Source organism: Rhineura floridana, chromosome 3 (genome assembly GCF_030035675.1).
Source record: "Rhineura floridana isolate rRhiFlo1 chromosome 3, rRhiFlo1.hap2, whole genome shotgun sequence".
Lineage (NCBI taxonomy): Eukaryota > Metazoa > Chordata > Lepidosauria > Squamata > Rhineuridae > Rhineura > Rhineura floridana.
The window spans coordinates 22016002-22029987 of NC_084482.1; the positions used below are offsets into that span (position 1 = coordinate 22016002).

Sequence of the window (13986 nt, forward strand, 5' to 3'; positions counted from 1 at the left end):
CTTTAATCCCCACTCAGCTGGTGACTGGGGATTAAATCCTGCTGCTTTGGCTAGATGATATTGTTCCCTGCCAGGAACAGGATTGTGCAACCAAGGCAGGATTAAACCCTGTCCTCCTGCCCATCATCTGACATCACTAGTGACCTCAGCTAGTAGGTGGATGATGATAGTTTGGGGAAAATGCTCCCATGGGCCACTGTGGACCCCTTGGGGGGTCATGCATGGCCCAGAGGCTGGCAATTCCCTACCCCTGACTTACACATTGCCAAAAAAGAAGAAATGCATTGCCAAAAAAAGGACACAGATGTGCACAAAATTTATATATGTAATTTATATGATTAAGTGCAAATTACTATGATTTTAATAGTAATACAATGCATTTCACCATGGTGGGGAAGATTATGACTCAATTGTGGCTCAATTAGAAGGCCATGCAGGGAAAGAAGGCTTCAGAAACAAATGAGTTTAATCAGCACCAACTACCTCCTGAAAATGTAAAACAATTTGCTGCGAACCTCCTGCCGTATAATAAAAAAAAACCATACACTTTCAAACCCAAAGTAGCCAAACAAAGTAAATTAAAACGTTTATTAAGGAGAGGAAGAGGAAAGCAAGAAATAGTGGGGGGAGGGGGAGTTTAGAGAATACAAAAAGGATAAGGAAGCAAATGAAGATGGAGAAAGAAGAAAAATGTTGTTGGGATGACAAACGGCACAAAGAAGCCAGGCTACAGAATAAAGAACGAAAATAAGAAGAGAGAGCTGGGAAAGAGGTATGCCAGTGAGCAGTACACTGGAATAGTCCAGATAAAAAACAGGGAAAGAGCAACCATGGCAGAAAAAAAGGACCAGATTTTAGAAGATATTGCTTAGACAGAATCAGTAAAAACTAAGTGATGGACTGAGTCTAAGAAACAAAGAGGCATCTGTAGTTTTTCAAAATTATCTGGTTTTGGGTTTTTTAAAAAAAGGCTATATCCTTATTCTTTGTTTCTACTAAAACCATTCTAGGACTGTAGCCACATTCCAGGACTGTGAGCCACAATAAATGCTTCCATATATTTATTGACAGTTTCCCCTTAAACATTAGCTGGCTGCTGAAGCCACTTCTACAGGTGCCAGATTTATACTACTTGTTAACAGAAGTAATAAAAAACAAAGCATCACAAAGACACCTTGCCCAAAACGCTCTAAGTCTTGACCAAGCCATTTAAAGAGGCATTCAAATCTTGTACTTTAAGGTGCTTCAAATGGCATTGGCAGGAAAATGTCATCTGGATCCTCCCTGCCACTATGAAACACAATCACGAGCAAACCTCAGGACTGGCAATTCCAGAAATCATGATAGTGATGAGATAATCTTGGATGCTTTCCTGGGTGACAAAAAACAGTCAACATTTGATCTTCAGAGTACCACTGCTCTGAATGGGAACTGACACAGAGAATCCATACTGTAGCCCAAATGCATTTCTTAATGCAGCTGCACACACTCACATAGAGCCATCACTAAGTTTTGCCACTCAAAGCAAACTTTGCGGTGAATCCAGAGATTCCTGCTCTGTGGGAAAATATCCAACAAATTCCAAGGGAAGCTACGAGAGGGTCAGTAATACTAATGAAATTTATTTGAGGGGTTTTGCAGATCTGTAGGCTACCACAGACGATGAAAAACTGCATGCTGTCAGGGATCCCAATGGTGCACCTGCATGCCAGCTGGGGTGGACTCTATTGGTATGCCATGAGAGGCTGCACCCATTACTTAGCACCCCAACTCTGCCCTGGGTGTCTCAGGAGCTAAGCCACAGACAAAGCAAGCCAAGAGGGGGAGCCAGATTATTAAAAAAGATGCAACTCAGTTCCGATAGTGATGGAAATGCTTCCTCTCCTGCCAAGAAGGCCAGATTTGTTTCTGAGCAAGATTCCAAGGTGGCCAGATTTGTTTGTGAGCAAGATTCCTGCAAAGCCAGTAGCCAGCTGTCCATAAACCAAACAGGCACCAGCCAAAAAGGATCAGACCCAGAGAGACCCAGAAAGCCAGAGAATGGAGGAGAGAGCCTGGAGGTAGTGGAAGCACAAACTGGGATGATGTAACCCCTCCCATCTCATGACTGAAGTTGGAAATGGGAGTGAACTGTGGGATATATTATGCTAGCTATTTTCTCCAGAATTAGATGGCAAGAGTGAGCTGTACTACTTTAGATAGCAGATAGGAGTATCCCACTGCACACTTCTCTCCACTGAAACAAAAACACTGCAAATAGAAAGCTAGCACAACAGAGAATAGCACTGAGCAAGGACCTCGCTCCTTTTTTCCCACCTAGTTTTCCACATGTAGAGAGACTTCTACATAGGGGATCACTAGGGAAGGGGCGTAGCTCAGTGGCAGAGCATGGTTTGTGATTAGTTGATTTGTTATCGGCAGAGGGTTTTTTACATGGAAGAATGTTTCAGAATTGCTTCCCTAGTATGTGCAGTCTGATAGTGGTAGATTCTGTCTCTACTGTATTTGTAGAGTAGGCCTCAGCAGCAGAATCACATACAATTCAATCATATACATGGCTACTGAGATACAAGTATGACTGAGTGAGTTGAATAGGGTTTACTCCCAGGTAAGTGAATGTAAAATGATATAAGGTGCATCACAGGATTAGGGATGGGCAAATATGCCAATTTTGGTTTCCCTCAGTTTCTGATTTTTCCAGTTCAGTTCTCCAAATTTCCACATCAGTTTCCAGTTTTTTTAAAAAATCCTCATGAACATTTATCAGCATTTTAGTGCATATTTATCCTAATTCACTCGTTTTTGAAAAATGATTTTCCTTAATACAAACTTGTATGTGTCATTTTCACTAATATGAGGATTTACATGCACACTTTACCTCAGTATATGCATTTTCATGTACATTACTTAACTGGAGCATTGAATGGCAAAATTCAGAAATGTTTAAATTTTGAAGGATGGTTGCATTTCAGTTTGCATATTGTTCCAGAAAGTGTGAATTAAGTATATTTGCTTTTAAATGAGGATTGAATTGAATTTCTCCCGCATCCTGCATAGTTAAATTATGGAATTTGCTCCCATAAGAGGCAGTGATGGCCACCAACCTGGATGGCCACCAAAGGGATCAGACAACTTCATGGAGGATAAGGCTATCAATGGCTACTAGCCATTATGACTATATCCTTCCTCCACTGTTGGAGGCAGATGTCTCTGAATACCAAAGGGCTGGGAATCACAAGTAGGGAGAGCACTGTTGCACTCGGGTCCCACTTTCAGGCTTCCCATCGGCATCTAGTTGGCCACTGTGAGAACAGGATGCTGGACTAGATGGGTATTTGACCTCATCCAGCAGGCTGCTCATATATATATATATAAATAATCAATCAAATGATGAAATATGGAGTGCACATAGAATGGACATGCCACAGACAATGTACCCAGCTGTCCTCAGTCTGATATGATTGGACATTTATTGTTATCACAGAAAGGAGAAAGAATTTGAGGAGGAACATTAGTGTCCTCTCCTGAAAGTTCTGATGTCAGGGTAAATGCGTTGCTTGTTTGCAACAAGAAAGAAAATTTGACCTATTGTGTTTGTTACGTAGCAGCAGGCTTATTATAACTGTTGGCTTTCCATTTCCTAATTACTTCTTCAGCACTCCTAGCCACCTCCTTTCCTTTCCTAGCAACAGCTCCCTAGCAGATTGCCTCTAGCAAGGCTTGCAAACAGACCTAAAAACTGCTTTGTGAAAATGGTCTCATTTCTAGGAATAGTATGCATCAGACGCTGATACCTGTACTTTGAACTATCCTGCAGAAGAGGGAATGTTGGTCCTTCATGCAGGAGAAAGAAAAGCTGCACCTGCAAAAATTCTCATTTCTATCCTCTTTTGCATGCAATCCTCCTAAGCAGCATATAAAAATCAAGTTGTTTGAAATGCCAAACAAACAAGCTAGGTGTAATGCAAGTTTACAGGTTTATATACTGACTCAAAACTTGCTCAAGATGACCATGGATGGTATTAATTCTGTTACTATTTGTTCTCTGTGGTCCAGGCCATCATCCTGAGTTTGAGGGATGCTGATGTACCAGCCACTGGTTAAGATGACTTCCAAATCACCAAAATGCATTCCTCGCACACTGAATGCTCTGCAGTACATATACCTGGAACTTTTCTCAAACGGTTAGAATGGCAACTTCAAGGAAGCCCCAAAAATGACCAGTTCCTTGCTGTTATATGCTAAGGCTGCTGGCTACTCAACATTATAGGCTTATTTCGTACTATAAAATGGTAGCCATATAGAACAAAAAATGACAGTAACAAATTCTGGGGTCCTTCAAAGAGACCATACCCCTCTCCTTTGCCTAGCACCCTAGGGTGTCACTAATTAAGTAATTTTAAATGGGCTTTCCGCTGCTTTATGACAAGGTTTAAAACCCAGCCTAAAATATCACAGCAAATTAGTACCTGCCACAAACAAGTAAGTCAGAGGGCAATCTAAATTCCAGCTGGCCTCAGCAGGGCTTAACGGACCAGCATGCCTGCTACCACATCCACAGCCTCACCACTTGTACTGGCCAGGTAGGGAATCAGGAAATATACCTCTTTGGTGCAGCAAAGAGGCCCAGATTAAGCCTCTTACTGTAATACAAGGCTGGCTCAGGATCCAGCAGATTCTGTGTTGGCCCACTTCTACCTTTCCCTGCTGTGTTTTGGGATTTTCCACTGGCTACTGTCGACCGAGATAACACCACCAGTGGTAGTATCTTCCTCCAAAAAAAAGCAAGTTCTTTTGCTTGTATGCTCAATTTAAGTTTGCCAACTGTTCAGAAAAAAAAGCCTGGCCTGCTCCTGTACGCAAATCAGCATGTGAACCTTTTCACAGCATGGAGATGAGCATAATGCAGGAGCAGGGACTAGTGAAAAATAGAAAAAAGTAGTTAGCAACTCTATTTCAGTTATATAAATGAACACCAGAACCAGCTGTTGGTGTTATTCGGCAGTAACCTTTATTTTAAAGTTGTTTCTCTAGCAGGTCTTCGGAGCTGTTCAGAATTTGCATGGTTTTCTACAGGTAACTAACTACTAAGGCTTCTACTATGATAACATTTACATTTTCACTTCACAATGGTAAGTTAAGTTAGCGCTAGGAAACTATGGTTACCTAAACTGCCTATTTTAAAATAAATTGAAAATGCCAAATACAAGTCCTAAGGATTTTAACTATTACAATGGGTACTTATCCACTCTAATACAGTGCTTTACCTGTAGGTTTTTATATGATGTCATGATTGTCTTCAGCAGCAGCGCAAGGCCAGAAGAGACAAGGAATCAACTTTCTTCTATAATTATGAACAAGGATCCAGATTCTGGGCTAAGTTCTCTTCTGGTGCAAATCTGTACAAGGAAAAGGAGCCTCGAGTCCATTCCACACACCCATCTAGCTGAATAGCTACTGACCCCAACAGAAGCCAGTTTCAGGCCTTGCTATTTCTTAAAGCATCTATTTCAAACCGTTGTTTGTAATGAGCAGGTGGATAGGGGAGGGGAAGAGGTTGAACCATTAAAGATCCTGCTTGAGCTGAGCTTCCTCGCTAACAGTATTCCTAGAGCCACACGACCTTCATTACTATGACAGCATGGAACACGGCAGCATGAATATTCCAAATAGATTGGAAAAAGATACTCATCCTTCTGTCCCATCAAATCCATTCTTAGGGAAGTCTTCTTGAAATGCAGAGCAGGGAAGGGAGGAAACCTTGCAACTTTCAACACTGTGCCCGGTTATTTTTTGATACTGGAATTTGGAACAGAATGCGCTTGGCTTCACCATATCATCCGTCTGGTAAGAAGGTTACATTCCTTTCTTTAAAGGATAGCCAGGTAGAAGAAGAGGACAGGACTCCTGCATATTTCAACAGCTGCATAGAAGAGGGGATTTTGGCAGGTGTAGCTGACATAAGATGCAACACCTGCAGTAGTTTCCTGCTGAACAGCTACTAAAGGTGGAATTTCCACTGCATACTTCATTAAAGTTGCAGGACCACTACCCTATCTCCCACCACCACAATCGCCACAAAATCAGACCTTACCATTCATTCCTTTGTAGTATCAAGTCTGGATTTCAGGACCACGAAGGGTGTAGGCTTTTCATAAGAACATAAGAAGAGCCTGCTGGACCAGGCCAGTGGCCCATCTAGTCCAGCATCCTGTTCTCACAGTGGCCAACCAGGTGCCTGGGGGAAGCCCGCAAGCAGGACCCGAGTGCAAGAACACTCTCCCGTCCTGAGGCTTCCAGCAACTGGTTTTCAGAAGCATGCTGCCTCTGACTAGGGGGGCAGAGCAGAGCCATCATGGCTAGTAGCCATTGATAGCCCTGTCCTCCATGAATTTGTCTAATCTTCTTTTAAAGCCATCCAAGCTGGTGGCCATTACTGCATCTTGTGGGAGCAAATTTCATAGTTTAACTATGCGCTGAGTAAAGAAGTACTTCCTTTTGTCTGTCCTGAATCTTCCAACATTCAGCTTCTTTGAATGTCCACGAGTTCTTGTATTATGAGAGAGGGAGAAGAACTTTTCTGTATCCACTTTCTCAATGCCATGCATAATTTTATACACTTCTATCATGTCTCCTCTGACCCGCCTTTTCTCTAAACTAAAAAACCCCAAATGCTGCAACCTTTCCTCGTAAGGGAGTCGCTCCATCCCCTTGATCATTCTGGTTGCCCTCTTCTGAACCTTTTCCAACTCTATAATATCCTTTTTGAGATGAGGCGACCAGAACTGTACACAGTATTCCAAATGCGGCCACACCATAGATTTATACAACGGCATTATGATATCGGCTGTTAAGAACATAAGAACATAAGAAGAGCCTGCTGGATCAGGCCAGTGACCCATCTAGTCCAGCATCCTGTTCTCACAGTGGCCAACCAGGTGCCTGGGGGAAGCCCGCAAGCAGGACCCGAGTGCAAGAACACTCTCCCCTCCTGAGGCTTCCGGCAACTGGTTTTCAGAAACATGCTGCCTCTGACTAGGGTGGCACAGCATTTTCAATACCTTTCCTAATTATCCCTAGCATGGAATTTGCCTTTTTCACAGCTGCCGCACACTGGGTCGACATTTTCATCGTGCTGTCCACTACAACCCCGAGGTCTCTCTCCTGGTCGGTCACTGCCAGTTCAGACCCCATGAGCGTATATGTGAAATTCAGATTTTTTGCTCCAATATGCATAATTTTACACTTGTTTATATTGAATTGCATTTGCCATTTTTCCGCCAATTCACTCAGTTTCACTCAGTTTGGAGAGGTCATTTTCCCAGGGGTGCTTAAAAAAGTAGTTGATACTACTTCAAGTGGTTACAATGTAGTTTCAGTTAATTTTACTAAAATGTAGATTACTAAAAATTAAATACATAAATACTTGTGGTTAAAGCTGCTTTTCAAGATACATTTAATAGTTAAACTATTTTCAAGTAGTTGGTGCCCATCATCCGTGCCTTTGTTTTATGTAGCATACCTTTGTTTTTTACTGGAAAAAAGACAGAGGTGGCAGCATATAAATACATATGTTGCTTTAGGTCTGTCCCAGTTCTTTGAGGGAACAGGACTAAGTCATTCCCATCACATTTCCAGACAGATTTTAATGGGAAGTCATTTAAAATGTGCCCTGATGTGCATTTTTTGAAAAATATATATTTACAAGGGGGGGGGTCAAAAGGTTGTGCACTCTGTGTCTGTCGCTGGAAAATAGGGGTGCTTGGAGCATAAGCACATTATCTGTACATTCTAACATAGGCCACAATCCTAGGAACACTTAGCTGAGCAGAGTAAGCTGTCCTGAACATCGTTGGACTTAGTTCTGAGTAAATGTACATAGGGTTGCACTGTTCGTTGATTGAAGATTTATTTCCCTCCCCCTGAAGTGCATGAGTGAATTCTATACTGAAAATGCTCTTTCCCATAGCAGGCCAGTTTTCACAACAGTGATACCTGTTAACTGGCAAGCTTTGCATGAAATGTGACCATTGGTGTAATATGGCATCCAAGGGGAAAATGGCACCAATCAGTTAAACTTCGCTAGTGACCTTCCTCTTCAGCCCTATGTCCCTTGTTATTGTTTAACAACAGGAAAACCTCAAAAGCAAACATCTGGAGAAAACAGAACACAGCCCAAAGGAAAATGAAAAATTATTTTCCTTCTGGGCACACTTCTCAGCTGATATACATGTAGGAGCTGATCTCCATGTTGAGAGGGGGAAAAAACACATGATACTGCTTGTTCACTTTAGACTGCAAGTGGGGGGTGCATGTTTGAATGCTCCCTCATGCAATTAACCTTCCTCAATAAAGTAAACTAGTACCATGGGGAAGAAAGCTAGACTTTTAAGTGACAGCTGAAATTCTCAAAATTGACGGCAGTTGCCAGATTCCACGCCAGCAAAAGCGCTGCAATTTAATTCCAGGCTCTACAGCACATGCTGAAATAAAGCATGTTTCTCAGCTACCCCCAAACTGCAAATACCTTCCTAACAACAGAGTGCTTTAAAATCATTGTTGTATCTTGTGTTGGCAGCAGTGGACTGTACACAGTGTAGTCAACAGTAGTCTATAGGACGTGTTTCTGCATGACATGAGAAATCAGTAAATCAAACTGTTCCCAAGTCTGGAGAAACAATCTTTTTCTTCATGCGTACGCATAGAAACACTAGAGAAATCAATGTCTTTGTAAGTAAGAAAATCTGGGGACTTGCTTCAGAGTTGATTATTATTTATTTGTAGTTATGCAGTGAAGAGAGATTCCTTATATGTTGAACTAAACAAATCGTTCATTTAATTAATAAATCAGTTATGGAGGCGATGAAAACATGCTTATATCTATTTAATGTGCCCATTCATTTTAAACATCAAGCCTCGAAACCACCAATACATGTACTAGCCTGGACACCATCATTTACAATACCAACAAACTGCTGACTGGAGGTGAAAACCCAAATGCAGAAAACAAAGGTGGTACTTTGAAAAGGAAAAAGAGCAGGAAAACACAACAGGCTTGGTTTTAAAATGAAAGATCTTTCAAGACAATGCCTTGAAAATGGTAGGTAATAAGAAATTCTGCTGGAAACCTCTGACATTGTTGGACTGTAACATTTGTTGGCATCTCTTGTTGATTTTGATAGTGTGTACACCACTTTGAATACCTTGGTAATAAAATGGGAAAGTATTATAAATAAGTGCACAAGTCCAACAACACTTATATAGGTGACTTAGGTTGCAATCTCGTACTTAGTTACCTGAGAGGAAGCCCCGCTGAACCCAATGGGGCTTATTTCTGAGTGGACATGCATAGGTTTCCACAGTTCATTCTTCTGATACATAAGAAGAGCAGGAAGATTCTGAAGATTTTAGTACTTGAATAAGATGCGCACATATACACAAACCTATTTTTTCTTCTTTCAAAAGGAGTCAGGAGCTCCAATCCAGAGGAGCAGCAGAACTCTGTGTGAGCACACTGCTGCACGTTCAATTAAACAGTGCCTAGTGTGCAATAAGAATGTCTAGTGACCAGCAATTAGCCCTCTTAGCCAGTTACTGGAACTGGAGGATGCAAAGCCAGAATTTTAAAAATCTACTTTTGTTGTTAATGCACACATATGAGGTGTAATAATGCATACATGGATACTAATGTGTCACATGAGAGAAGCATGCTTGTAATTGCATATTCCATATGTATGCACTGTGATTGCTGTGTGCTGTGAATTCAAATACATGCATACTGTGGTGCCATATGAATATTGGGAGGTGTCACTTTGCAAGGTGGATTTGGAGTGTAAAGATATCTTAGACGCCAAGGTAAAGAGAAGCCAGCCGAACTAGAGCTCAGGCCCAACATCTCAATTAAATCCCTGCAATCTCCGCCTAGTGCCCGCTCACAGCACTGCTGTGCCCCCAGATTTGCTGCTGCCCTAACCAACAGGAAGCCAGAGGGTCAGGCACAGGTTGCCAGGATCAACAGTAGGGCTGGACACCCTCCAGGTATTTGTGAAAGCATTCCTTTCACAAAGAAAAGGCACTCTGTATATCAGGGATGGAGAACCTGTGATACTCCAGATGATGTTGTCCCATAAGCCCCAGCCAGCATGGCCAATGGTCAGAGATTATGGGAGTTCAGCAACATCTGAAGGGCTACAGATTCCTAATTCCTACTGTACAAGGGCATTTTACCCTTAAAGCCATTTTTAAAAGACACCCTTCATTTTCCTGTGACAGGAAGAACTCTACATATGCTCCATGGCACTTAGCCCAAGGCACCGTTTCAAACAAAACAAAACAAAATGCACCTAGAGTAAGGCACGGGGTTATATACATGTTACCTTGCCACATCCCTCCCCTACCTCAAGGCCAACTTTAGTATATTGACACAGGAAATCGCTTACCGTACCAAGCGTGGAGCAATTGGGTTAAGGCAACTGTATTTTTAAGCTGCAAATAGCAGACTCAAGATATGGGAATTTATCTGCCTTGAGCCTATGAGTCAGACTAACATCAGGGTTTAGATTGTTTTAGCATTGGTCTGCTGTAGGCCTCCATGCCATCCAGAGAGATAGATTTCCAAGAAGGCCAGTAAGATCATTGTGAAGAGGTATATGCTGACACAAAATGAGCAACATTCACACCTCTCCTAGATTTGAATTCCATTAACAATAGAGGAAAATAAGTAGGAAACTTAGGAATAGAGGAAACAAGTAGGGTTGCTTCTTAGGGAGTCCCAAGGGCGAGGGCACTACCCCCTTCTATTACTTTTTCCTGTTCTTTTTAATGTGTTCTCTGTTAAACCAGTCTAGAGGAGACTGGTGGTGGGGAGGGTGTGTGGTGCATGTGTAGTTCCTGCACAGGGTGGGAGCCTGTGCGGTGAACTGATTGATAGGAGAAAGTTGCCAGATGCCTTCAGAGTGAGAGTCTGTAACTGGCAGAAGGCTGGCCCTCCCTGGGTGTGAGACAGGAAGGAGAGTAGATGGGCCCTGTGTGAAAAAGTTTAAATGGGTGTGACTGTTCCCAATCCTCGCAGAGGCCTACTGGGATCATTCGCTCCAGCAGGCTTTGTTGGTGGGCTCGTGTTGGGCCCATATTAGGTGTTTAAGAGGAGACTTAGTACGGAGGAACATGAGTGATGCCACCCCAATTTCAGTGATTACTGGCAGAGGGAAGTATAGCCATGGGGATGTGGTGAATTATCATAGAAGGTGAAGGCAAGGCTATCTGCGCCTTGTTCCTTGCTGCCACTCCTCTCATGGATGGGTTCCTCGTTGCTCATCTGCTGTGCCCACTGGCCTGTGTGTTGTTGTTGTTTAATGCCAGATCGGTACATAATAAGACCACTCTCACCCATGACTTGATTGTGGATGAAGGTGCCGATTTGGTGTGCATTACCAAGATCTGGGTGGGTGAGCTTGGAGGAGTTGATCTGACCCAACTTTGCCCACCTGGATACTCGGTGCAGCACCAGCACAGGCTGCAGGAACGGTGGGAAGGAGTTGCTGTGGTCTACAGAACTTCCATCTCTGTCACCAGGAAACCACTCTGTCTTGGAGCTGGCTGTGAGGGCCTGCACCTGGTGTTGGGCCGAGGAGACAGTAAACTAGGGTTGCTACTAATGTACCATCCACCCTGCTGCCCAGCAGCTTCTCTGACCGAGCTGGTGGAGGTCATCTTGGCTGTAGCGTTGGGCCTCCATGATCACCATGGGGCTGTCTCAAGTTGTTATTGGCCCAACACATAGGGCAGGTCACACCCTCGACTTGGTTTTTGCTCCAGATGGAGGAAGGGGTGGTCTGGAGATAGCGGGGGTGGATGTCACCCCATTGTCATGGTCAGATCACTTCCTGGTGAAATTTAGACTTATGGCTCCAATCCTTCCCTGCAGGGGTGGTGGACAGATTAAGATGGTCTGCCCTGGAGCCTAATGGAATCCACTGGATTCCTGAATGCCCTGGGGGAGTTCCCAGTGGATAGAGCAGGTGACCCTGTTGAAGCCCTTGTCACACTGTGGAACAGTGAGGTGCGTCGGGCTCTTGACACGATTGCCCCTGAGCGCCCTCTCTGGCACTGTGGAGCCCAGCTTGCACCTTGGTACACCAGTGAGCTAAGGTCAATGAAACAGGCTGGACGACGGCTAGAGCGCAAGTGGTGAAACACGTGCTGTGAGGCTGATCGGGCACGAGTAAAACATCATAACCGTGCCTACTGTGTGGTGGTGAGGGCGGCAAAGAAGGCACACTTCTCTGCCTCTACTGCATTCTCAAGTAGCCGTCTAGTGGAGCTTTTCTGTATTGCCAGGGGTCTGTTGACATCCAGGAAATGGAGTCTTAGACCCTTCGGAGGCCCACTGTGAATTGTTTGCAAGGCACTTTGAGGGTAAAGTTGCTCGTCTCCGTGGCAGTCTTGATGCCCCCTCCACATCTACTGTAGTCCCCAATGAGGTGTCCAGTGTAAAGTCTGTTGCAACTTCTTCGGAATGGTTTCAGTTGATGCAGCCTGATGACGTGGACAAGGTGCTTGTGATGATGCAGCCAGCAACGTGTCCTCTCAACCCTTGCCCTTCTTGGCTTATTAAAGCTTGCTGAGGGGGTGTGACCAAGTGGATCCAGGGTGTGGTCAACGCATCATTGCGGGAGGGAGTGGTTCCAGCCGCCTTGAAAGAGGCGGTGATACGACCACTCCTGAAAAAACCCACCCTGGACCCATTGGTTTGTGACAACTACCAACCAGTAGCAAATTGCCCCTTCTTAGGGAAGGTGATTGAGAGGGTTGTGGCACAGCAACTGCAAGTACTCTTGGATGAAACAGATTATCTTGACCCATTCCAGTCTGGATTCAGGCCTGGTTATGGGACTGAATCGGCCTTGGTCACCCTGATGGGTGACCTTCATCGGGAGAAGGATAGGGGGAGTGCAACCCTGTTATTCTTACTTGAACTCTCAATGGCTTTTGATACCATTGACCATGGTATCCTTCTGGGCCGACTTAGTGAGGTGGGTATTGGAGGCACTGTTTTACAGTGGTTCCGATCCTATCTCCAGGGTCACTTTCAGAGAATAGCATTGAGTGACTGTCTTTCGCCCCCCTGGCAGCTGTGCTGTGGGGTGCCGCAGGGTACCATCTTGTCCCCCATGCTGTTTAACATCTATATGAAACCCTTAGTAGTAGTCATCAGGAGCTTTGGGGTGAGGTGTCAGCAGTATGCTGATGATATCCAGCTCTATTTCTCTGTAACATCTGAATCGGAAGAGGCCGTGCAAGCCCTGGACCGCTGCCTGCACTCGGTGATGGGCTGGATGAGGGCCAATAAACTGACTCTGAATCCTAGCAAGACAGAGGCACTGTGGGTTGGTGGTTCTTGAGTTCAGATAATTGCTCAGTTACCTGCTTTGGACGGGGTTGTACTCCCTCTGAAAGGGCAAGTCCGTAGCCTGGGGGTGCTCCTGGGTCCATCTTTGTCGCTAGAGGCCCAGGTGACCTCAGTGGCTAGGAATGCCTTTTACCAGCTTCGGCTGGTGAGACAGCTGCGGCCGTTTCTGGACCAGGATAGCCTGACCACTGTTCTACACGCACTGGTAACCTCCAGGCTAGATTGCTGTAATGCGTTCTATGTGGGGCTGCCCTTGAGATTGGTCCGGAAGCTGCAGCTGCTGCAAAATGCGGCTGTGAGACTGCTCACTGTGGCAGGGTATCACCAACATGTCACCCCCTGCTGAAAGAATTGCACTGGCTGCCATTTGCTACCGGGCCAAGTTCAAGGTTCTAGTTTTGGTGTACAAAGCCCTATACAGCTCGGGACCAGGATACCTGAAAGACCATTTTACCCCTTATATACCCAGTCGATCATTGCGCTGTGCAGGTGAGGGCCTCCTGCAGATACCATCTTATCAGAAGGTCATTCTGCACAATATAGGAAACAGACCTTTAGTGTGGCAGCACCTACCC

The 13986-nt window shown here is 44.4% G+C and overlaps 1 protein-coding gene across 2 annotated transcripts in view; it reads right to left on the reverse strand.

Annotated features, from left to right (window-relative positions):
- The window catches only part of SLC4A8 (solute carrier family 4 member 8), a 109732-nt gene that overhangs the window by 76044 nt on the left and 19702 nt on the right, over positions 1–13986 (reverse strand). Inside the window, exon 1 of one of the 2 annotated variants that reach the window (XM_061614937.1) lies at positions 5268–5880. The exons of the other annotated variant lie outside the window; for it this stretch is intronic. Coding sequence (XP_061470921.1) covers positions 5268–5291 — 24 coding nt within the window. The 5' untranslated portion in view covers positions 5292–5880. Of the gene's footprint in view, positions 1–5267; positions 5881–13986 lie in introns of those variants that run through there. 2 annotated transcript variants of the gene reach the window in all.